We start from the raw sequence: 24,725 nt of genomic DNA on the forward strand, positions 1-24,725 counted from the left end.
AAAAAAAAAAAAAAAACCTCACTGCCATCGAGTTGGATCCAACTCATAGTGACCCCTCTTTGGGTTTCTAAGGCAGTATCACTATGGAAGTAGATTGCCCAATCTTTCTTCCAAGCTATGGTCAACGGGTTTGAACCACCGGCCTTCTGGTTATAGTCAAGTATTAATGACATCGAAAGATAAGTGATATTATGAGAGTTCTTAGGATTTTGTGTTTTGAAATTAAACCCTTGCATATCTAATACCTGTATTTAAGCTTAGGTCACTGAACACTTCATAAGGGAAACAGTTCAACTACTTGTCAAAATGTTCCAGAATTTTCCATGTGAACCATGACATAAACACAGACCAAAACAAAATTAAAAATGGGAAAATCCTCAAGTTCAGTGTAGATTACAGTATTACAGTACAGGGAATTTTAGCCATATTGCACAATCCTGCTGTAATTTGGAGGGGAGATGGGGCAGTATCAAGAGGAAAGAAGAGTATAGATTCAGAATGCAATAAGGCACAGCTGGAAAACAGATCTTGTATATAAGTTAGTAAGTCTCACAAGTAGAATTGTATATAATAAGTCCTCAAACTACATGTTTTCTTTTTTTCTAAAAGACAAAGGGGAGAATAATACAATATAAATTTTCCTTTCTTCTCTTCTTCCCTTTTAAATAAATATGAATGTTTTCTGTATGCCAGGAATTATGCTAGATCATAGGGACACAGGACATGGCCCTTGCCTTCATAAAGCTTGCAGGAATGTGAAGACTGACAACTAGAAAACTGCACAAAGAAACAGAACATTAACATCTATGAAGAAAGGAGGTGGGCAATGCTAAAAATATAACAAGCAAATCCGACTAGTTCCTGAAGTCTGACTAGTAATTAATAGTGATCAGGTCTTTTCCTAATTATTCTAGGGAAGAATATTCTAGGCGATGGTACAAGCTCACTTCTTTTTCAATTAGTCTAGAGTTTATCTGAAAGGAGCTCTGGTGGTGTAGTGAGTGGTTAAGGCATTTGGCTGCTAACTGAAAGTTCATTATTCAAACCAGCCAGCTGCTCTGCAAAAGAAAGATGAGGCAGTCTGTTTCTGTAAAGATTTACAGTCCAATGGGATTCACTATGAGTCAGAATAGACTCAATGGCAGTGAGTTTTGAAAGTTTATCTGAAGAATGATAATGTTTACTTTCTTTATAAGACCAAGTGACATAACTATATTGAGGGGTAGGTATGAAATATCAAAAGCATATTTTAAACGTTAATTTAATGTAAAATTGACATGTATCACAATACCATGGTAATAACAAATTAGTGTTTGTGTCATATTGTAAAGCATTACACATGGAATTCTCCAAAAAATCATCCAGAAACTATGATTATATGTTTATATGACTCATAAATCAATAGTCTGTAATCCTTTAATAAAATTTGGTTCAAAGGATCTGGAATTAATTAGGGTCATATACTATAGTAAATATTTTTCTTGACCCTCATATACAAAAGAGAGTCTTTAGGACTAATTTGAGTTATTTAGTTTATTATGTTGACTTGAATTTTAAAGCATGCTGACAGTGAATATTTCTCATTCCCTGTCATATTAAGGAATAAGTTGTTTATTGATTATACATGCATCCCTTTAAATACACAAAACTATGTATGCAAATATAAATGTTTTATAAAATTTCACTGTCTGAGACAATTGTTAGTGCCCACTTTGCAAGTTCAACAAAGAGCAGCATTCAAGTATAATTACACCTTATAAGGTTTATATGTGAGAGCAAGAATTATTGTTTTCTTTGATAGTTCACACAAATTGTAACTAGGCTCCCATGCTCCATTTATAAGGTCCCAATTATATATATGGTCCTCTGCTAAAGTATGCTCTCTTTTCTCTGATATCATTGTCTTGATTTGTTCTACCAGAACATGAGAAAGTAGCACTCAGTTTTGTCCTATGACTGTGCACATGGTGGAGGTAAATTAGGCTGTGGTTTTACAAGTAGCCTCTGCCTCAGAACTTGAGTCTGAAGTAAATTCTGGAATTAAAGCATTCTAAAAGAATTAAGTGCTTATAGCCATTTGTAAATGAAAAAAATCACAATCTTCAAAGCCCAAATGCACAGAAAGAATGGAGGTGAATCTTTCCAGCTTGCTGTGACCCCATACATACACACACCAGTGTGAATAGTTTGCTTCCTGATACTCTTATTCTTCTTACATGGTGAAAGTATACTAACTAATAAGACTTGTAACCTTATAAAGTAGATGATCCAGTAATTACAACTTAAAGGCAAATGTCAACTATCATTCAAAATTCAAAATTACTCTACTGATTTATTGGGAACTCATCAGGTATTGTTGGGTGTTAAGCACTTCCTCATGATCATATTTCTTTTTTTATTATGATGAAGAATATATCATTAATTGCATTTTTATATGAGGAAGCTGAGGTTTGAAAAGTTAAGCACATGTCAAAATTTCACATCATGGAATTGAAATGTAAGACCAAAATCCAGGTCTTTCAGATACCATAACTAGTCTGGTAGCATTTCTCTGTGTCAAAACATCTCTCTTACACAGTGGAATTTTATCTTTCTTGTGGGTCAAGTTCTGTAGTCATCAGGCAGGGAAAAATGAGTACATTTAAAATTATCCTAGAAATTTCTTAAGCATTCCCATGGTTGCTTTTGTTGAGCCATTAAGTTAATTCTGACTTACAGTTACCCCATGTTGAAAAGTAGAATTGCTCTGCAGGGTTTCCTAGGCTATAACCTTTACAGAAACAGATCAAGTCTTTCTTCCTTGGAACATATGGCTAGGCTCAAACTGGCAATCTTTTGGTTAACATCCAAATGCTTAATTGTTGCATCACCAGGTTTCCTTCAGTATGTATATTTCCCAGTAATGCCAATAGAGCAAGTAATGCCTTAAATGTCTTAAATGCCTTCAGTATGTATATTTCCCAGTAATGCCTTAAATAGAATATATTGTTTCTTATTTTATTGAGCATCAGAAGAAATAGCAGGATTTTTTTTAGAAATCATGAAATATGAGTGAAACCCAAAACCCCTACTGCTATCTAGTCAATTCTGACTCATAGCAACCCCCATTGGGTTTCCAAAGTGGTGAATCTTTAAGGAAGTAGATTGCCTCATCTTTCTTCCACCAATTGGCTACTGGGTTTGAACTGCCAACCTTGTGGTTAGCAGACAAATGTCTTAGGCATTGTACCACCAGAGCTGCTTTTGGATATGAATGTCTATCTTTAAATACCAGATCATCTTTAGGGTAGCAAGATGTTCTATCTAACATAGGTACACAGAAGCAAAACTGACTTGAACAACAGAATCATGTTTCCTTCTCATGTTTTCTCTAAGTCAAAAACTGAGTGCAGAGGCATACTCCGTGCCACTTAAACTATAATTTCCCCTCTATCCCCTTATTTGGTGGGGTTCTGGGCAGTGCTTGTTGACCACATAAATGAATTAATTTAAATTAATTGCACATATGATATGGCTCCAATGAATTTTATTATAAATACATGTCAAATGCCATAATAATTATAAAAGAAGAGGAAAGGATCTGCTAGACATTATTTGAACTTCAATGTTTTCTCACATTTTGGCAGCACCAGCTGGTTTTTTAGCTACTCTTGTTCCCAACAGGAATGGCTCTCAGATTGAAGCATTTCATCCAAAATGTCTGCCAATGATACAACCTTTATTTGTGAACTTGGTCATTTGAATGCAGGATTAGTTAAAAATCTGAGCTGGGGAGTCCAGACTCTATCATAAAGGCTTCCTTTATTGCAAAGTCTTTAAATAGTGGACTTTGCTTGTCCTTTATACCTTATGCTTCCACGAAGTGACACCAAGAAAATACAGCTACATGAAACTTATCAGCTATATGAAACTGATCTGCCTATATTACTTTTTTACAGAGATATAAAAGAAATAATGTTTACAAAGCGAACATTTTTCTTGATCTTATAACTGAACAATCAACATGATTCTAACTTTAGGAACACTATAAACTGTGGAACAGAACAAGTAGTGCTCTTTGCTTTGTCTGGTGGAAAGTTCAGCTCTGAATTTGAGATCTATTTGTAGCAATGATGTATACAAGATGGTACCCAAACATTAGCTCTTAGTTTCTTACTATTTAACTTAATATTATCTTGCTATTTGACCCATATTTTTCTCTTCAGTATCTCATTTATTGTTTTTATTTTCTTATTTCAGATGTTTTTTCTATGTCATCCACAAAACTATTTTGATCAAAGCAAGATTCAAAGAAACAAATAAAAACACAGGCATCTGAAATTATTCAGTGTCCATTGTTAATGACTCCTACAAATCACAGCATGTCACAGAGCCAGAGTTAAGATTGCTTTCCTAATTTGAAATTTTCTAACTAAATTATAGTAGTCCCCCCCCGCATTGGAAACATAGCAGCTAAGTTTGCAGTTGTGAAGAAGACAGATATGATCTCTGCATAGAGACTAGGAGGCAAGGTAGGGAAAAAAAAAAAAAAAGATATTATATGAATGTGATAATTGTAATGGGGATGTGGGAGAAATTATTGGAAACACAAGGGCAAGCTAAGAGACAATTTTTTTGTTGTTGTTTATTTGTCTATTTTTGAACCTAGAAAAGGGGTTTAGGCTTATGAATTATAGTCATGTTGATTCAGACTTATGGTGACGCTATTTGTTCAGAGTAGAATTGCTCCATAGGGTTTTCAAGGTGGTGACTTTTCAGAAAAAGATCGCCACTAGGCTTGTCTTTAAAGGAGCCTCTGTGTGGGTTCAAACCAACAATCTTTCAGTAGTAGTGGAGCACTTAACCTTTGTGACACCCAGGGGCTTCTTTTAGGATTAGATCTATAAATGTTTAGGAGTTACTCTGATGGTGTAGTGCCCAAGTAAGGCATTTGACTGTTAACTGGAAGGCTGGAGATTCAAATACATCAATCACTCCTCAGAAGGAAGACTGGGCAATCTACTTCCATAGAGATACTGCCTCAGAAACCTAAGGAGGGGTTGCTATGAGTCGGAACCGACTCAGCAGCAGTAAGTTTTTTGTTGTTGTTATTTTTGGAGTTAAAGGGGTGAAGATTAAGTGTTTCCATCAGAAGGAAGAGGTTAGGAATAACCCAACTCTCCAATGAATATTTGGACACTAGAGCTAAGAATGATGTACTTAATTAAAAGCATGGTGTTTATAAGAAAACACTGACTTCTTCCTCTTAACAGCTGTGGGCATGTATGCCACCTCAATGGTGAAGCATTATATGTCTGATGTGTATCTGTAGTATGACAGTCAATACTCAAAGCCCTGTCCTCTGGATTTATACCATTTTTCCTCATGAAAAGGATCTTTGTCTCTATTGCCTTGTTTGCTTGTTTGTTTTTAAGATGAGTTAAGTGTTCTGGTCAATAACAATTTGGATTAAATGAAATTCTTACAAACAAAGCTGAGTACCAGACTATTTAGGAATATCCAAGCATGTGTAACACTCATATATATATATATATATATATATATATATATGTGTATATATATATATATATATATATATGCAAAGCCTCAATATTTATTGTCATGATTCTTAAGCCTGACGATTTTGTGTCATTTTTTAAATTTTTTTCCAATGGAGTCTAGCTGGCCAAACATTTGAACTCATTACTTCCAATCTGACTAAAGAAACAGAAAACAGGCTTCTCCAAGTGCTACTTAATAGAACTGTTTTTCTTAAAATAATCTAAAGTTTCAAAGACAATTTGTCTAAATGACTTTTCATGGATAATTTAATTAATTTTGCCTCAGCTATGTCAGACAACGCTGTCTGTGTTATTCCTTTTCAAAAGGAGCAGCACTGTGATTGGCTTCACAAAACTCTAAACAATCCTCCCCATTCTGGAGAAAGAGCATCCATGGTCAGGAACCTCTATTCACATTTTCACAGGTTTGCCCAAGCAAGCTGTAGGCCACAATTGTAGTACATTTTCTTCATTCCTTTCACTAGCACTTAAGAGACTTCAGTTTCACAACTTTGAAAATATGCTCTCTAAAAACAACAAAGTGTCATAAATGAAAACCATGTCACAGGACTTGGGCAAGGTGGAAGTGAAGACAAGGCAATATCAATACTGACAGCTTAATAAAGTCTGGAAGGAACATTTCAAGCCACAGTATTTGAAGAGGGTCAGCTTGAGCATTCCAAGCTCTTCCTACCTGCCTCTTTGGAAATCTGCGTGAAGGATTCCACACCTTTTTCTCCATAACTTCCTTCAGATGCGAGAGTAGATACGTAATTCCAGCCTAGGGCCTTCACAATATCTACCATGGCTTGCGCTTGGAAGGAATCGGGTGGGACCACGCGAGAGAAGAAGTCATAGCGCCTGTCGTCACTTAACTCGGGTGCCGTTGACGCATAACTAATCTGAGGGATCTGAAAAGACAAGAAAGGACCACATTAAAGCACACCATCAAGAGTGAAGAGATTCATTTATATCTATGACAATTTCTTCAAAATACTAAGGCTTGAGCTTCGAAGGCAAGAGTGTTTCGCCAAACACACCATGTAATTGTAGACCATTTACATGTAACTTCTTTTGTTCCTCACCTTTTTGTTTTCTCCTTTTGGGAAGAGGGAATGGGGATGACATTGGATTTGCAAAGTCAAGGTTATGGTGGTTAGGAAAAAAGAATCCATAACCATTCTAACTTTTTGCATTATGCTTTGCTTCTCATAAACTAATGGGAAAGAAAAACACAACAGCCTAACTGGAGAGAATATAAAGGTTGGTTTAGTTGCCACGCTTTAAGAGTTCTGGTAGACATCATTTAGTCATCTAACACTGATTGTTGCTGATGACCTGTGAGGCTATATCTAAGGAAATGGCATTCATTATCACATTTAGTCTTCACAAGAATGTTATGACCATGCAAACTTCAGACTATATGACCATGAAAAAAGAAGAACTAGATGGTGTCCAGCTATCACTGCCAACCACTTGGAAAGGGATCAGTGCGAGAGATATTGGATAGAGTGGGGAAAAAATGTGGAACAAAATGCAAAACCATAAAAAAGATCAGGCTCACTGGTTTGACAGAGCCTGGTGAAAGCCCCAAGACTATATCCCCTATTCACCTTTCAGGCCTGGAAGTGAGCTCACTCCAGTGGCTTCCAGCCAAACAATAGATAGGTACATAGGGTGAACATTTATAACAGGTAGATATATTCCTTAGAAGGATCAATTCTGGGAGACCAGAAGTGCAGTATTTGTATAGGGAGATAGCTCAGGAGGCAGGAATGAATAAGAAAGAAAGACACAAGAAAGAGGTAAGTACAGAAAGGAAGTGAGGAGAGAGCTGTTACAGTGTGGCGATTGCAGTCAATTTCATGAAAAAAAAAGTGTATGAATTGCTGTATGAAAAATGAATTTGCTCTTTAAACATTCAGCCAAATCACAATAAAAGCTTGAAAAAAAAAAATAAATAATGTTTTGAAGTCACTCAACACCAGCCAAAGACCCAGGCAAGGGAGTTTCCTGCTTGAGGGCCTTCACCCTAGTGGTACTTGCACTATGGAGGGCTTTTCTCAATATTGTTTGCCTCTCTTCACGTCCTGGAAATGGATGGTCCACATGGGCCTCTGATCCCCATTTTTGCCCTTCAGAGCACTCTCTGAACCTCTACCCCACATGGAATCTACGAGATTTCCTGAGGAGTTGTTACAGGACCCATGCCTGTTGGGGCATCCTAAGAACCCATATAATAAGGCCCTACTTCCAGGAGGATGGCATGGCAAGTGAACTGCTCCCCAGATGTATAGTATTTACTTCTTGGGATCATGTGAGATTGGGCTGCCTGAATGGATCTGACACACTGATTCTCACTGACTCAAGTTATTTACATAAAAAGAAATGGATATTGCAAAAAAAAAAAAAAAAAAAAAAAACTTGCCTGGGGTCCCAAATACTTAGTGGTGACCCAAAGTAGCCATAAATGAGAAACCTGGCTAATATCATTCTTCACATCTGCAGCTGCTCATCACTTCAAAGCACTCCCCATTCTTGTTCTTGGTTCTTTCCCTTAACATTACCACTAGTATGTAGTTGATTTGGATTTTTACAATTGATCCACCAGTAAGAAGGATTGAATATGACAAAAGTCACCTTGAAAGCTCTTCTGGGTCTTACTTCTGCTTTCATCATAAGGACTCTTCAGCTATCTCATGACCTTTGCTCATGTTAATCCCAAATGTCTAAAGATGCTGAAGTTATACTCAAATTGATTATGTGAGCCCTGAAAATCCAACTAAATTTGGAGCTATTTATTTTCTTTCTGTGCATTTTGCCTGAAGTATATCCATTTGTTATTGCTTAAGGCTAATTAACACTTCTATAAAATTCACTTTCTTTGCCACCTTTTTTTAAGTTGTTGTTGTTGTTGTTGTTAAGTGCTGTCGAGTCATTTCCAACTCATAGTGACCCCATGCACAGCAGAACGAAACACTGCCCGATCCTGTGCCAGCCCCACAATCCCTGCTATACTGGAGCCCATCATTGCAGCCACCGTGTCAATCCATCTCGTTGAAGGCCTCCCCCTCTTTCGTCGACCTTCCACCCTACCAAGCATGACATCCTTCTCCAGGGAATGGTCCCTTCTTACAACATGACCAAAATAGGTGAGATGAAGTCTGGCCATTCTTGCTTCCAAGGAGCATTCTGGCTGCACTTCCTCCAGGACGGATCTGTTAGTTCTTTAAGCCTGATATAGTGCTGGAAGAAGAGCCCCTCAAATTGGAAGACACTCAAAATATGACTGGGGAAGAGTGCCTCCCCAAAGTAGAATTGACCTTAATGAGATGGATGGAATAAACCTTCCAGGACCTTCATTTGCTGACATAGCATGTTAAAAATAAGAAACACCTGCAAATACTCATTAATATCATAAAGTGGAAAGTATGAAGTATGAATCTAGGAAAATTGGAAGTTGTCAAAAATGAAATGAAATGCATAAAGATTGATATCCTAAGCATTAGTGAGCTAAAATAGACTGGTATTGAACATTTTGAATCAGACAATCATATGGTCTACTATGCTAGAAATGACAAATTAAAAAGGAATGGTGTGGTATTCATCATCAAAAAGAACACTTCAACATCTATCCTGAAGTACAATGATGTCAGTGATAGGATAATATCCATATACCTATAAGGAAGACCAGTTGATGATGCTATTCAAATTTATGCATTAACCACTAAAGCAAAAGATGAAGAAATTGAATAATTTTACAACTTCTGCTATATGTAAGTATCTAAACATGCAATCTAGGTGGATGGATTATTACTGGTGATAGGAATGGAAAAATTGGAAGCAAAGAAGAACCATCAGTAGTTAGAAACTATGGTACTGGTAAAAGAAATGAAGCTGGAGATTGCATGATAAAATTTTACAAGACCAATGACATATACATTTCTTTAGTATTAAATGTTGACTATATTTGTGGACTTCACTAAGTGGAATATGCAGGTATCAAATCATTGACTTCTAACCAGAAATTCAGAGGTCCAAATCCACCAGCCACTTAGTGGAAGTCTTCTACTTCCATAAAGATTTACAGCCTCAGAAATACACTGCGGTAGCTATGAGTCAAATTCTATTTGAGTTCATTCATTCTTTCTTTCTTCTTTCCTTCCTTTCTTCTTTCCTTCCTTTATGTGTGTGTGTGAGCATGTGTGGGTGTGTAAAAGAAGCAATAGAGAGGTTCTACATCATTAGTCAAAACAGGGCCAGAAGCTGACTGTGGAACAGACCATCAATTCCTCATATGGAAGTTCAAATTGAAGCTGAAGAAAATTAAAACAAGTCCACAAGACCCAATATATGACTTTGCTTATATCCTACCTGAATTTAGAGATCATAGATACAACACATTGAACACCAATGACCGAAGACCATATCAGTTGTGGGATGATATCAAGAATATTATAAATAAGACAGTGAAAAGTTATTAAGATGGCTTGATCCAAACTCCATCAACATTCTTAAAAACATGGAAAAAACAATCAGTAATTTTATATTGAAAGGAAAAAGAGCATGAATAAACAACGCAGTACTGAAGAAGAAAAATAATGTAGGCGGTCTCACACTCTCCCATCTCAAAACCTACCATACAACCACAGTAGTCAAAACAGCCTGGTATTGGTACAGTGATAGACAAATAGACTAGTGGGATTCAGTTGAGAATCCAGAAACAGATCCATCTATCTGTGGATAGGTGATCTTTGATAAAGGGACAAAAACAATTCAATGGGGGAAGAGGTAGTCTCTTCAACAAATGGTGCTGGTAAAACTGGTTATTCATTTGCAGGAAAATGAAAAAAGATCCATTCCTCACACCAAACACAAAAAAAACCTCAGGAGAGATCAAAGACTTAAATGTAAAACACAAAACTATAAAGTTCATCAAAGACAAAATAGGAACAAACTTAGGGACCCAATTTATGGTATAAATGGACTATCAAGAATCACCCAAAATGCACAAACAGCAGAACAGAAATGAATGACCTGGACCTTCTAAAAATTACATTCTTATATGCATGAGAAGATTTCTCAAAAGTAAAAAGACAACCTACATATTGGGCAAAAATACTTGGCAATGACATATCTGACAAGAGATTTATCTCTAAAATTTATAGAAAAGTTCTACACCTCCACATCAAAAAGACAAACATTCCACTTCAAAAATGGGCAATTGATATATACAGACACTTCACCCAAGAAGATATTCAGACAGCCAACACCCACATAAATGCTTGTGATTATTAGCCATTAGAAAAATGAAAATCAAAACATCAATGAGATATTACCTCATTCCAGCAATAATAGCAAAGTTCAACAGCACAGAAAACAACAAATGCTAGTGAGGGTGTGGAGAGACTGGGACTCTCATACACTGCTGGTGGGACTGTAAAATGGTAGAGCCACTGTGGAAAACAGTATGGTATTTCCTTAAAAAGGGAACTAGAAATAGCATTTGATCCAGCACTCCCATTAGTAGGAATATAGCCTAAAGAGCTGAGATCCTGGACATAAATAAATATATGCACATTCATTTTCACAGCAGCACTATTTACAATAGCAAAGAGATAGAAACAACTTAAATACTCATCAACAAATGAAAGGATAACCAAACTATGTTACATACACACAATGGAATACTATGCAACATTAAAGAATAATGAAGAATCAGTGAATTACTCATAACATGGATGAACATGGAGGATATTATACTGAGTGAAATACCATAATCACTGATGGACAAATATTGTACAAGTTCCTTATTATAAAAAGTCACTGTAAGGGCTACACGGGGAAGGAAATTTTCTTTGTTGGTTATCAGGGATGGGAGGAGAGGAAATGGGGGTGGAGAATAGATGGATAATTAAGAGATAGGTTTGATATGTGTGAAGGGAAAACCAATATAACAAAAACAAATGACTAGCAAGTATCACTAAGGAAAATGAAGATATGAAGAGGTTCACAAGAGGTACAGACAATGAAGACAAATACTATTGCAGACAGAGTACTGTATTAACAGTAACAGAAAACACTAATACATAAGTGAATACATAGGTAGACATACATGGATAGGCAAATGGAAATATACGCATGACCATACATAGATTTGGCATATGATATTCCTACATATGTCTTTTATGTGCTATAAAAATGTCCATATGCACTCCAGAACAGGAGGCAAAGTTAGGATAACTTCTGATACACAAATAAACACCTTGAGAGTAGGTCACTAAACCAGAGGGCTGGGGACCATGGTCAGGGGAGCATTAAGTTAAATTGGGACAACACAGTATACAAACATATTTCTCTACATCTTACTTCAGTGCGTAGCAACTGAAGTCTTAAAAGCTTGTGAGCAGCCATCAAAGAGGCAACAATTGATCTCTCCCCTCATCCAGAGCAAAGAAGAGAGGAGAAAATCAAAGACACATGGAAATAGTTAGTCCAAAGGACTAATGGACTATGAGAACCTCAACCTATATGACCCTGAGACCAGGACTACATGGTGCCCGGCTACCAATGCCAACCTTTAGGAAAAGGATCAAAATTGGACAGCTTGTATAGAGCAGGAGAAAAATGTGGAACAAACCTCAAAATCACACAGATACACACACAAAAAAAAGACAACCCACAATGCTTACTAGTTTGATAAAGACTGGTGAGATTCCTGAGAATATGGTCCTGAGTTACCATTTGGGCCTGGAATTGATCTCACTCCTGTGGCTTAACTCTCAGCTAAAAAAATAAATAAATAAATAGGCAGAAGGCACTTGACTTCTAACCAGAAGGCTGGTGGTTCAAACCCACCAGCCACTCCTCGGAATGAAGGTTAGGCAAGCTACTTCCATAGTGATACCACCTCGGAAACCCAAGGAGGGGTTGCTATGAGTTGGGTCTGACTTGAGCGCACATAACAACAAACAAGCTGCCATAAATTAGAGCTGGAAGAACAAGTCATCAGGTTTGGAGGAAGACTAATTAAGAACCTGTAATACACAGATGATACAACCTTGTTTGCTGAAAGTGAAGAAGATTTTAAAACATTGATGAAGATCAGTAACTTCAACCTGCTCAGATAAACTCAACATAAAGAAAACTAAAATCATCACAACTGGACCAATAAGCAACATCAAAATGAATGAAGAAAAGATTATTAAAGTTGCTAGGGATTTCAGTTTACTTGGATCCATAATCAATGCCCATGGAAGCAGCAGTTAAAAAATCAGACAACATATTGCACTGTGCAAATCTGCTGCAAAAGAACTCTTTAAAGTGTTACAGAATAAACGTCACTTTGAAGACTAACGTGTGCCTGACCCAAGACATAATATTTTTAATCATCTCATATGCATGTGAACGCTGGACAATGAATATGGAAGACCAAAGAATTGCACCATTTGAATTGTAATGTTATCCAAGAATATTGAAAATAACATGGACTGTCTTAGAAGAAATACAGTTGGAATGTTCCTTAGAAGCAAAAATGGCCAGATTTCATGTCATCTGCTTTGGTCATGTGTCAGAAGGAATCTATCCCTAGAGAAGGATATCATGCTTTGTAAAGTAGAGGGTCAGAGAAAAAGGTGTGTGTGTATTTATATGCAGTCCCAAAGTTACAAACAAGATTCATTCCTAATAGTAAGTCAGACAAATTTGTCAGTATTTGTACGTCTGTCAGAACAGATGCATACAATTCGTATTTAGTCTTACTTTAGTTCAAGAAAAGGCTCAAAGCCTTTTCTATGATTTAAAAGCTGAACATGCAGAAAATAAAGGTGATTATGATGAAGAATTTGTTGTAAGTAGTAGTTGGTTCAATCATTTCAAAGTGGAAGTTTGAACTGGTTCTTCCCAGATCAGTCATGCTCAAGGGAGTTCAAAAATGGTGGTACCGCATTCAAAGACGGTGGAGCCCTACTCAGAGATGGCAGCCAATTGTGCCGCTCTGAATGGGTATGGCTCTCCACAGTCTGGTAAATAATCATGCATCAGGCTCTTGAAAGGACTCATTACACCTCTTCCAAGTCTCCCATTCCACAGCTCCAACTTTTCTAATTTCAGTTACTGTAAGGAATTACCTAACATGTAAAAATTCAGCTCTACTCCTTTTTCACTTCATTGGCTATGACAGAACCGATACAAAGTCCTGTATTAAAGCACAAGGAGGAATTGTTTGTAAATCAGCATTCATAACCTGAGGATTGCTTTTATACAATTCATTGCCATAAAGTGGATTCCATTTCATATGTATAGACGTACAAATACATATACAAAAATTTAAATGTAGGTCTTAATTTCCCCTTCCCTTCCTTTGCAACACCCTTATTCATGCACTCTCTCTCTCTCATTGATCATATTCTGTTGTATGGAGTTGTAACCTAGCCTAAACTTAAGTTTCACTAAAATATTTAAACATTTTTCAGATTTTCACTATCATTAAAAGCCTAAAACAACATCCTTAGAGCTAATTCAAACCTCTGCACCTACCATGGATACTCTCTAAGAATAATGTTCAAGCTGTCCTTCCACATAAAATATATATTCAAAGTTTACATTTATATCAATCTCTATATGGAATTCACTTCAGGATGTTAAATATGGTGGGATAATAATTTATATTTTCCCTTCTAAATAATTAACTACTTACCCCAGCAATATACATTTAACAGTTGATTAGGAAATTTAATAATTAAACAAGAAATAATTAAATGGAAAAGTCCTATCTTACCATATACTACATTCATAAATACCTTTACATTTTAGCTTATATCTTCTGCCATTCCACTATTCTATCTTCTTAGTCTGGGGCTAGTGTGTTATTATTTTAGCTCAGAACATATTCTCCCTTCATTAATATTCTTTTAAAAATGAACATGGGTGATCAAATGTGTTTAATATTGCATCTGAAATTTAACATGTTTTTCTCATTTTCATAATAAATTTCCATTGTTTTTATATATTCATCTAGGGGCAACACAATCGTTTATAAAACATTATCTTCTTTGGAAAAAGTGTATTTTCATCTCTCCACTTTTCATTCCTGGTAAACTTAGTACACTTCTATAATCATCTCCACCTAGGCCTTGCACTTTGCTTATTAACTTAATTTCTAGCTTATTTTTATTTTTATTCCATTATGAATGAGATAAAATTTTCATTTTGCTTATTATTTATTGCACATATATATACCTATTAATTTTTGTATATTTACTTTGTGATTTACACCATTATTAAAATTCTTATTAATTCTAATTGCTTTCACTTTATTTCTTTGGGATTTATAGGTAAGCAGTCATGTTTTCATAATTCATTTAGTTTTCTTTTCCAATTATATCAGCTAGAATTTCTAGGAACACACTAAAGATACTAATGCAAATAGATTTCCTTGTTCTATCTCAACAGAGAGTATTTTTAAAACCAATTAATATAATTTCTTATTTTGAAAAATATACAGTCAAATGAAGAATTCAGATTGTTATTTAAAATTGATTCTATCAACATACAATCTTAGTGCTCCTTCTGCATTTCTTTAGATTGAGGAAGAGACTTTAGAGTTCAGAAGGGGCTTCTAGATGATTTGGCCTTACGTTCCCTTCTCTATATAAATGCATAACTCTCTTTAACAATACTCTAGGAACCTTTACCCAGACTCCATGTCACTCTCTAACATATGCTTCTTGGAAGCACTTTCTTTATATTTCCTATCAATATGGGTCTTCCTTATTTTTATTTGGAATATAGAATGTCACTTCCCCAGAAAATGTAGGTTAATCTGTTCCAAGAACAATCACAGAATAATTATAATAACATAATTCATCATTTAGTGTTTCATATGCAAGGGACCATAAATGCTGTAATGCATTATCTTATTTTAATCTTCACAACAATCCATCTAAGTAACCCTTAGCATTCTGATTTTACAAGTAAAGAAAATATCTCACAGAGAGTTATAGAAATGTTTTGTAGGTCACATCTAAGTAAGTGGAAGATCTGGGACCTGTAGTAAATACATCTCTAAATCCTTCACTCTTAACCCCAGTGCTGTAATTCCTCTTTAAAAGAACTTCAAATCTGTTAGAAAACATCGCACTTTATAATTTCTTTCAGTTCCTTTGTACCATACTCATCCACTTACATTTCTGATAACAGTTAATCCTTGTCCCCTTTCTTGAATAGTTTGCCATTGGATTTTTTGTCTGCTTTCATACCTTTACTCTGAGAGCTTTTAGTTCTCTTCTATTAGAAAAATAGAGATAATCTCATGACTGTTTTCACCTGTTCTAAAAGGGCCTTCTTAACATCTCAGCTAACACATTACTTATGACAGTATCTTCAAAGTGTTTCTTATGTCAACCAGCTATCATACAGTGTACATGGTTCTAGTATCCCATTGTGGGAAGAAAATTTACTTATTCCCTTGGGGCTGTTTCATCCTGAGTGTCCATATCCTCAGAGCCAATACTTATGTATAAATTCACTCTCTCATGTTTAAAATGTACTTTCTGGCCCCTTTTCCAATAAAGAACACATTAAATTTTCCTAAAGAGTATAGGTAGATATAGATAGATAGATAGATAGATAGATAGATAGATAAATAGATAGATAGATAGATAGATAGATGCTTCAGGTTAATTTATAACCTCTCCAAATAGTGTGCTGCTGCTTTGTACTGGATGTTGTGGTATTCTAATATCACTGTAAGATTAATTGTTTCGCTCTAGTGTCTTGTGTGGTGGGCTCACTATTTTTAAAAGCCTAAAACAGCATCCTTAGAGCTAATTCAAATCTGAACTAATGAATATTACAAAACACTCAAATCTTTATGGTGATCTACCTTCCTCTCTTCAAAAGTTACAGACCAAATTCATACAACTCTTAATTCTTTCTTTTAAAAAGCTGTGAAACCACAATTACATAAAAAGAGACTACAAAATAGATCAAAGTGAAATTTTTATTAGACTGAAGAATAGTAATTAATTATCTTCATTTTATCTAAACTTGTCAATGTGTTTTTAATCTCATTATTAGTCTTAACAGAAATAAAAGTCCAAATGGGCATGAATCATCAAGTGCACCACAGGAAAAAGTATGACTTATTTTGCCTACTTCCCCTAATTTACTTCTGTCTCTTCTACTTCTCACTCTTATCATATATATGTGTGTGTGTGTATATATATATATATATGGGAAATATATGCTTATAGTTTACCAATAACATAGTCCATATTTCAGTTAATTTTCTCTTAATTTTTATACTTTAAATAAATTTTGAAAAAGGAAGCCTTTTCTTTAGACCAGTCGTTTGCAAACTCACCTCAAGTTTTTCCCACATCCCTAGACTACATAATGAAAACTGATGTATCCACATATTACTTACTCTGCTATTTAGTTAACGCTTTCCTTTTAATTTGTCTCATTTTTCTTTTTAAAACAAATTAAAATACAAAAAACCTTTTTATCTCTCAATATGCCTATAAATTGCCTATTTATTTTAATATAAAATAGGGAAATGTGGTTTTTAACAAGTCCATGGTATCTTTTTCATCCTGCCTTCCTACTATCTGCTATGTCTATATTAATTTTATAGCTTCCAGGTTATCAGTTATAAGAAAATTTTTCTGTCTTCTTGATCATTGCTATCACCACCTCGATTTCCTTACTCTACATGTGAAAAGTTGTTTTTCACATTCAATATTTTATGCATCTATGATTTATTTTTATGGTTGTCATATGCTAGGATCTCAATTTTTGTTTATTTCTCAAATGAATAGAAAATGAATAGCTTTGTTTCCAGAACCAAAAATTTACTTGCATGTCATTTATGTGTTTTCCTATAAAATTATATACATATATTTACAAGAATTGTAAAAATAAAAGCATTAAACAGATATCTCAACCTCTAGGATGGCTTGCAAAATTTACTATTCATGTATAAAAAAACAATTCAAACTCTCCAGTATGTTGTCATAAAGTCATTGAGTATGTTATTTCTCAGTTTGAACAAGGTAGTAATCATCTGACTTCTTGGATAAAATGGCATTTGTTTGTTTCCACTGACATCTCTATGGCATTTACACTTCCTTTAAAAGGGTTTCAAGTGAAGAATGTACTTTCTATGAATTTTCCTCTTTTTGACGCCTCTTGTGCCTAAATAGAGATCTAATTTCTAGTTTATAGTCATATGTTATTTAGGGTCATTTTATTGTATTTTAACTATTGTTTATAATTGTATAAAGCCTTATAGTAAATGAGATAATATCATGGACATCAGCAATAAATCTAACATCTCTTGAGGAAATAATTGCATACATTTCCACACAGGAAAAAGGCAGGTTTACTTTTCCATGTTACTTCTATTCATGCTATTCATAACCAACATTCTTCTGGATCTTTAAGAATTCTTTAGGGTATGAAGTATAGTCAAATCACCAAGCTATCGAATTGGAGGGGATAGAACTTTTGTCAGGCTCTCCCTGTCTCCACATTTCCTCTTTTGCATTATTGAAGATGATTGGACAACCTATTTCTCAATGGCTTCTACTCATTGACATTGTTGGGCTGCCAGCACCTGTTCTCCTTAGCCATTTGATTTTTTTCTTGCCTCCCACAAAGTGAATTTCATTTCTCTGTGAGTTTCTTCAAATACTTGAAAAGGATTTTCCCTCTTTCAAATTTCTTTCTTAAGCAAAATCTCCTGAGCTTCTCCAATTATTTCTCCCAAGACACATGCCAGGTAACTCTGATGGCAAGATGGAAAAGTGGTTTCAAGTGATCAAGTTTTTAAAATAGAGTATTTGTCATGCTTCAATGTTATCATTTAAAATTTATGTAGAAGCCAATGTTCCTGACCCTTTTAAAATATTGAAAAGCAAATTGGGAATAAAAACAGCAATAAAAACCATCATTCTTCACATCATCAAATGCAGCATTCCCCAAGCCCATATCTTAATCTTAAAATAGAAATAAAAAAGTCAAATTCACTTTGGTCCTAACTTAACCTTTGAAATATTTATGCACATTTAAGGGACTTAGAATGCCTGTGAATCTAAGAGAAACAAAGAAATTAGGAGACTAATTTCATAAGAAATGAAATGGACATATAAATAACATGCATCATACGCCTTATGGAGGCTTTCAAGTCATCAATATTAATATTTTACCAATAAAAGATATTGTAGTGATTGAATTCTGAAATATGAATTGGTTTGAAATATTAATCAAAAGTTAAATTATATCCAATTAGTGGCACATACCTACAACTCAGAGGCACTCAAGGCTCACTCCTAACTTCTCTAGTCTTTGCCCTAGAAAGTACAGTGAGTTTATAGGAAAAGCTGTTGATAAATTCTGGTCCACTGTAGTTTTCTTTGGTAAGAAGTGTCACAATTCTAAATAATTATCTGTTTGTTGTTCTTTCCTTTGTTCGAGGGTACTTACCCTTATGAAGGGCAAGAATCTTGTTCACCATTGTATCAACCTATGAGGTACAGAAGGAGCTCTGGTGGCATAGCGGATAAGGCATCTGGCTGCTAACCAGGTCAGTAATTCAAACCCACTAGCTGCTCCATGGAAAGAAAATAGGGCAATCTACTTCCATAAAGATTTATAGCCTCGGAAACCAATGGGTGTCATTACGAATCAGAATCAACTCAACGACAGTAAATTTGGTGTTCTTCTTTTTGTCCGGATCAGGTACCAGTTGCCAATGAATCAGTTCTGACTCATGGTAAACTCATGTATATTTGAGTAGAATGTGCACCATAGAGTTTTCGGTGGCTGATATTTCAAGATTAGATCACCCAGGTGACCTAATAAGGTGCCTCTGGGTAGACCTGAACTTCCAATCTTTTGTTTATCAGCCAAGTGTGCTAACCAAGGATTATTAATATAAAATAGGAAACCTATAATATTTATTGAATGAATTAATAAGTCAGTAAATGAACAAATTGAATCATTTAAAAGAAAAAACAGGCTCCAAGTGGAAAGCACTGTCGTTTAGTTTGTCCCACTTATACATAGTTGGTTCATCCAGAAAGACCTACAACATTTGGCAGTGATTCCTGCCCTATATCTACATCTATGATAGCACCTTTAGTCTCTCATCCATTTTTTTTTTTCCCTCAACATACTTTTCTCTGAGATTACCTTATTTATGAATGGAATGCTAAAACATGAAAAACTGAAATTTGGATGGGATTTCAAAAGCAAAGACATCAGGCACCATTTAGCGACCAGGAGGCTGCTCACTGTTCTTTTTCATAAGCCCTTGGTCAGGCAATTATAGGCACTACATACCATGGTACTGTAGGACTAAGTCCAATTCTTTAAGGCTTAACAGGACTTACCACTTCGAAAAGGGCAAATCTGCTCTGTTTTCTTCTGAGCCCTGTCCCCTCAGGAACCAATCTCAGCTGTCAGATTCTAGTAAGAAATATGGTTTTGGGATTCTCGGTCCTGGGTTCTAGCTAAACACTTTTATTTTAACATTGCTACCCTCTAGTAGGAGCTTTGGTAGCATAGTGCCTAAAGCACTTAGTTAACTGCTAACCAGAAGGCTAGCGGGTCAAACCCATCAGTCATTCCTCAGAAGGAAGGTTGGGCAATCTACTTGCATCATGATATTGCCTCAGAAACCCAAAGAGTGGTTGCTATGAGTCAGGTCTGACTCTACAACAGGTAACAAGAATAACAACTCTCAAATAAAAGAAAGAAAAAAAGGAAGAGAGAGGGATAGAAGAGGAGACAGAGAGCAAGAGAAAAAGAGAAAGGAAGAATGAAAGAAGGAGGAAGGAAAGGAAGAAAAGGAGAAAAGAAGACAACTAAAGAAAAGAAACAATATATAAAAATAATTCTATATAATTTTTAATATATATAAAGCCAAATATTAGGTGTATGACAAACTTTCACTAAATTAGGAAAAGATTGAGCTATTCTAAACTTAGTCATTTCTTCAGATATAGCAAGGATTGTGAGGCTGGCACAGGACAAGGCAGTGTTTCATTCTGTTGTACGTAGGGTTGCTATGAGTCCTAGCTGACTTTATGGTACCTAACAACAACACCAGTCACTACATAGGCAAATGCCAGCAGGCAAATGGGCATCACTGCCTTGGAAGTATACCTCCTTATACCTCACCTTGCCATCAGCACCTGTTAAAATAAATGAAGACTTAAGTCCTGATGTGGACTAGATTAAATTAACATATATGTTGAAAATTCAGTTGGTCACCACTACTTCAGAATAAATTTGATTTTCATAAAAATAAATTACCTTCCAAAATATTTATGTAAATGAAGGAGTCATATCAGTTATTTAGAAAAATGAAAGATCTGAGATTGGTTTGATGCATTATGAGCTTCCCATTAGATATTATAAGGGCAGTGCCAATGACAAGGTTAATCGTCTTGGAAAGTCTTATTTTGGGTAAGGTGAGTAAGATTTCCATTCTTTTGTTCCTGGAGGATTTGCACAGCTAGAGAAGGCAATACCAAATGTATTAAATACTTCTTCCAGAGGGTAGTTTCCACAAAACTTGTAAAAGGCAATTTCTGAAAGTATCATGTGCAATTAAGATAATGCTTCAGTGTACCTGTTGAGATATTAATGAACTCCCAGTAGGGTATTATTAAGTTCACAGTTAGCAATAATTTCACTCTTAGTTCTTATTAAGCTTTATTGATATGGATCCTAAAAAAAGGAAAATGGTTGAATAACTCTTTCAGGCACATTCTTTGAAGCATCACTCCCTTTCATTTGCATTTAACTCCCCCCCCCCAAACTCCTAGATTACATATCTGCTTATATTAGAAAGACTCAGCAGCAATTTGGGTTTTGGTAGTATGTATTTATTTATTCCAAATAATAAAGGATGACAAATAACTTTGAATTAATTTAAAATCTGGAGTTTTACTCACATTTAAATTACTCAGGAGAGAGATTATTATTAATTTTTAAGACGAATTTCTTTTTACCACTTTTAATTCCTCCAATTGCAGCACATCCAACACCTCCAACATTCTTCAAGTTATATGTAATCATTTCCTTAAGATCCAAGTAGTGTTATGTATAAACTGCAAGTCAAATGTATGGTGCAGTGATTTAGTGTTCAGCCACTAAACAAAAAGTCAGTGGTTGGAACTACCAGCTGCTTCATGGAAGAAAAATATAACAGTCTGCTTCCATAAAGTGTATTCTTAGAAAACTTATAGGGCAATTCTAGTTTGTCTTATAGGGTCACTATGTGTTGGAATCAACTCAAAGGCTATGGGTTTTATGCTTAAAAGAATGCTAGCTGGTTTTGTTTTTATTAATTGGTTTTGTTTATTGCTGTTGACAAATTGCTATATAAAGACTACAGCCCTCAGTGTGGATTACACCTTAGAAAAAGAAAACAAAATCCTCACAACTGGACCAATAAGCAACATCAAGATAAATGAAAAAAAAGATAGAAGTTGTGACTGGAATTTCATTTCACTTGGGTTTATAATGAACACCCATGCAAGCAACAGTCAAGAAATCAAATGACATATTGAATTGGGCAAATCTGCTGCAAAAGACCTCTTTAAAATGTTAAAGAGCAAAGATGGTACTTTGAAGACTGAGGTTCACCAGAATTAAGGCATGGATTTTCACAACCTTCATACATATGTGTGAGCTGGATAATGTATAAGGAAGACTGAATTTGAGTTGTGAAATTGGTGAAGAATATTGACTGTACCATGGACTGCTAGAAGAATGAACAAATCTGTCTTGAAGAAAGTATAGCTAGAAACCTCCTTAGAAGTGAGAATGGCCAGACTACATATCTTATATTTTGGTCATGTTGTCAGAAGGTGCCAATCCCTGGAGAAGGACATCATGACTGGTAAAATAGAGGGTCAGTAAAAAAAGGAGAAAACTTTCAACAAGATGGATTGACACCATGGCTGTGATGATGGTCTCAAGCATGGCAAAAATTATGAGGATGGCACAAGACAGATCATTGTTTTGTTCTGTTGTCCATAAGGTCATTATGAGTCAAAACTGACTTGGCAGCAGCTAACAACGACAATTATGTATGAATTGGTCACTACTTGTCTCTCAGTTTGTCCTACTGTGATCCTGCTATGTTGTTATGATGCTAGATGCTATGCTATCAATATTTCAAACCAGCAGTGTTATCTATGGTGGACAGGTTCCAACTGAGCTTCCAGACTAAGACAGACTAGGAAAAAAGGTCTGATGACCAACTTCCAAAAATTGTTGCTGTTGTTATTATGTGCCATCAAGTCAGACCCGAATCATAGCGACCCCTCCTTGGGTTTCGAGGCAGTGTCACTACAGAAGTAGATTGCCCAACCTTCCTTCCAAGAAGTGGCTGGTGGGTTTGAACTGCCAGCCTTCCGGTTAGCAGTCAAGTGTCTTAGGCAGTACACTACCAGATCTCCATTCGAAAATTAGCCAAAGAAAACCTTATGGAGCATAATATAACATTTTAGATATGTTGCTGGAATATGAACCCTTTAGGTTGGAAGGTACTCAAGATATACAATGGCTGCACTGATGGGTAACAGTCATGAAGATGGTGCAGAATTGGGCAATATTTTGTTCTGTGTACATAGGGTCTCACTCTAGACAACTAGCAACAACATATATACTAGACATTTTAGTATTTCTATCATATGTATAACCACATTGATTTTTTTATATCAACCCAGTGAAATAGGTACACATAGTTATAAATATTCACTGTTTTTGCCCATCCAGTATCCATTCAGATTTCTTTTGATCATAGCACTCTGAATTGCTGAAGAAACTCAGAGATGAGAAAGTGTGGTTCTCCAAAGTAAATGAAGGAAGATTGTCATTCAAGTTTCAGATACAGGCACATGTGACACAGGTTGGCCAATTAGAACTTGGAATTGCTTCACCCACAAGATTGACTCAATAGGACACATATGCCTTGATAGAGACCAGTAAGAACAAGTGACACTCCATCAAGCAATGGTGAGAATTTTTAGGTGAAAGAAACGCTTTCAATAGCAATAATGGTGGCACATCATGAAAAATGTCATCAATGTCCCTGAGCTGTAAATGGAGAAGTTATTATGTTCGTGAATGTCTCCTGTGTGTTTTCACCACAATAAAAGTTAAAACATACAAGTACTTTGCGAGTTCCAGTAAGATGGCAGAATAGGCAGAAAGACTGCACAGACCCTCTTCAACAAAGAAAAGGGGAACCAATTAATACAGATAGAGAAGATAATCCTGGACCCCTGAGCTTTGAAGGGAAATATATAGAAGTGGACTAAACTCCACCTAGCAGAAGAATTTTCATGAAAATACCAAAAAAAGAGACATATGGAGCTGTGGTCTGGCTGCGATCCTGACAGCACAGACAGCATGGAAATTGCCAAGTGGTGGTAGGACCTAAGAATTAACCTAAAAATCAGCCCTGCTAGCCAGGGACTGCACAGAGGACTGCTCTGGTAGTCAGGAAATAAAAGGGGAAACAGCAAAGAGGAAGGCAGGCTGAGCTGTGGACTTTTGTCTGTCCAGAGAGCACAGGCATTTTGAATGTTTGCAAGTGGCTTGACCATTTTGGATATTTAAAGCAACAGCATTCTCCCAGATTCCAGGTACTTAAGAACAGGCCCCACTTGCTGGGAAACCCAAGGACATTCCAGACATGGATGACTGGAAAGGTACAACATTCCCCTTGTTACTCTTATACCCCACACCCCTTGGTGAACAAAGGTGCAGCCATCCCTCACTCCAATCCAACTTCTAGGCCAGCAGGAATTCCATCCCAGTCTGCATGCTGGGATGGAGCCTGGGTGCCCTGCCTCACACTGACCTTATTCTTTTTTTCTATTTCCTGTTTTTTAGTTCATTTGTTTTTATCTGTTTTAAAACTACTATAATTGTTATTAATTCTTTTCCTTTTATTATTATTCTTTTCTTCCTCTCCCAGATTCTAGTTTACAGCTTTTTTATTTTCCCTGTTCCTGGTTGCAATTTTTTTTTTTTTTTTCTCTTTCATGGTTAACACCATTCCTTGTTATTTTTTATTTTATTATTTTTTTTTTTGCATTTTCCCACTTTTTTTCCTTCATTATTCTCCTTCTCTGATGGATATTCAATAGTTATTTTTGT

General features: G+C 35.7%; 1 protein-coding gene across 1 annotated transcript in view; it reads right to left on the reverse strand.

The window, feature by feature from the left end:
- GRM7 (glutamate metabotropic receptor 7) overlaps nt 1-24,725 on the reverse strand; it is a 1,568,320-nt gene that overhangs the window by 1,086,788 nt on the left and 456,807 nt on the right. Inside the window, exon 2 of the mRNA XM_007945853.2 lies at nt 6,235-6,451. Coding sequence (XP_007944044.1) covers nt 6,235-6,451 — 217 coding nt within the window. The remainder of the gene's footprint in view (nt 1-6,234; nt 6,452-24,725) is intronic.

Source organism: Orycteropus afer, unplaced genomic scaffold (assembly GCF_000298275.1).
Source record: "Orycteropus afer afer isolate SDZICR_OR568_19922 unplaced genomic scaffold, OryAfe1.0 scaffold00144, whole genome shotgun sequence".
NCBI lineage: Eukaryota > Metazoa > Chordata > Mammalia > Tubulidentata > Orycteropodidae > Orycteropus > Orycteropus afer.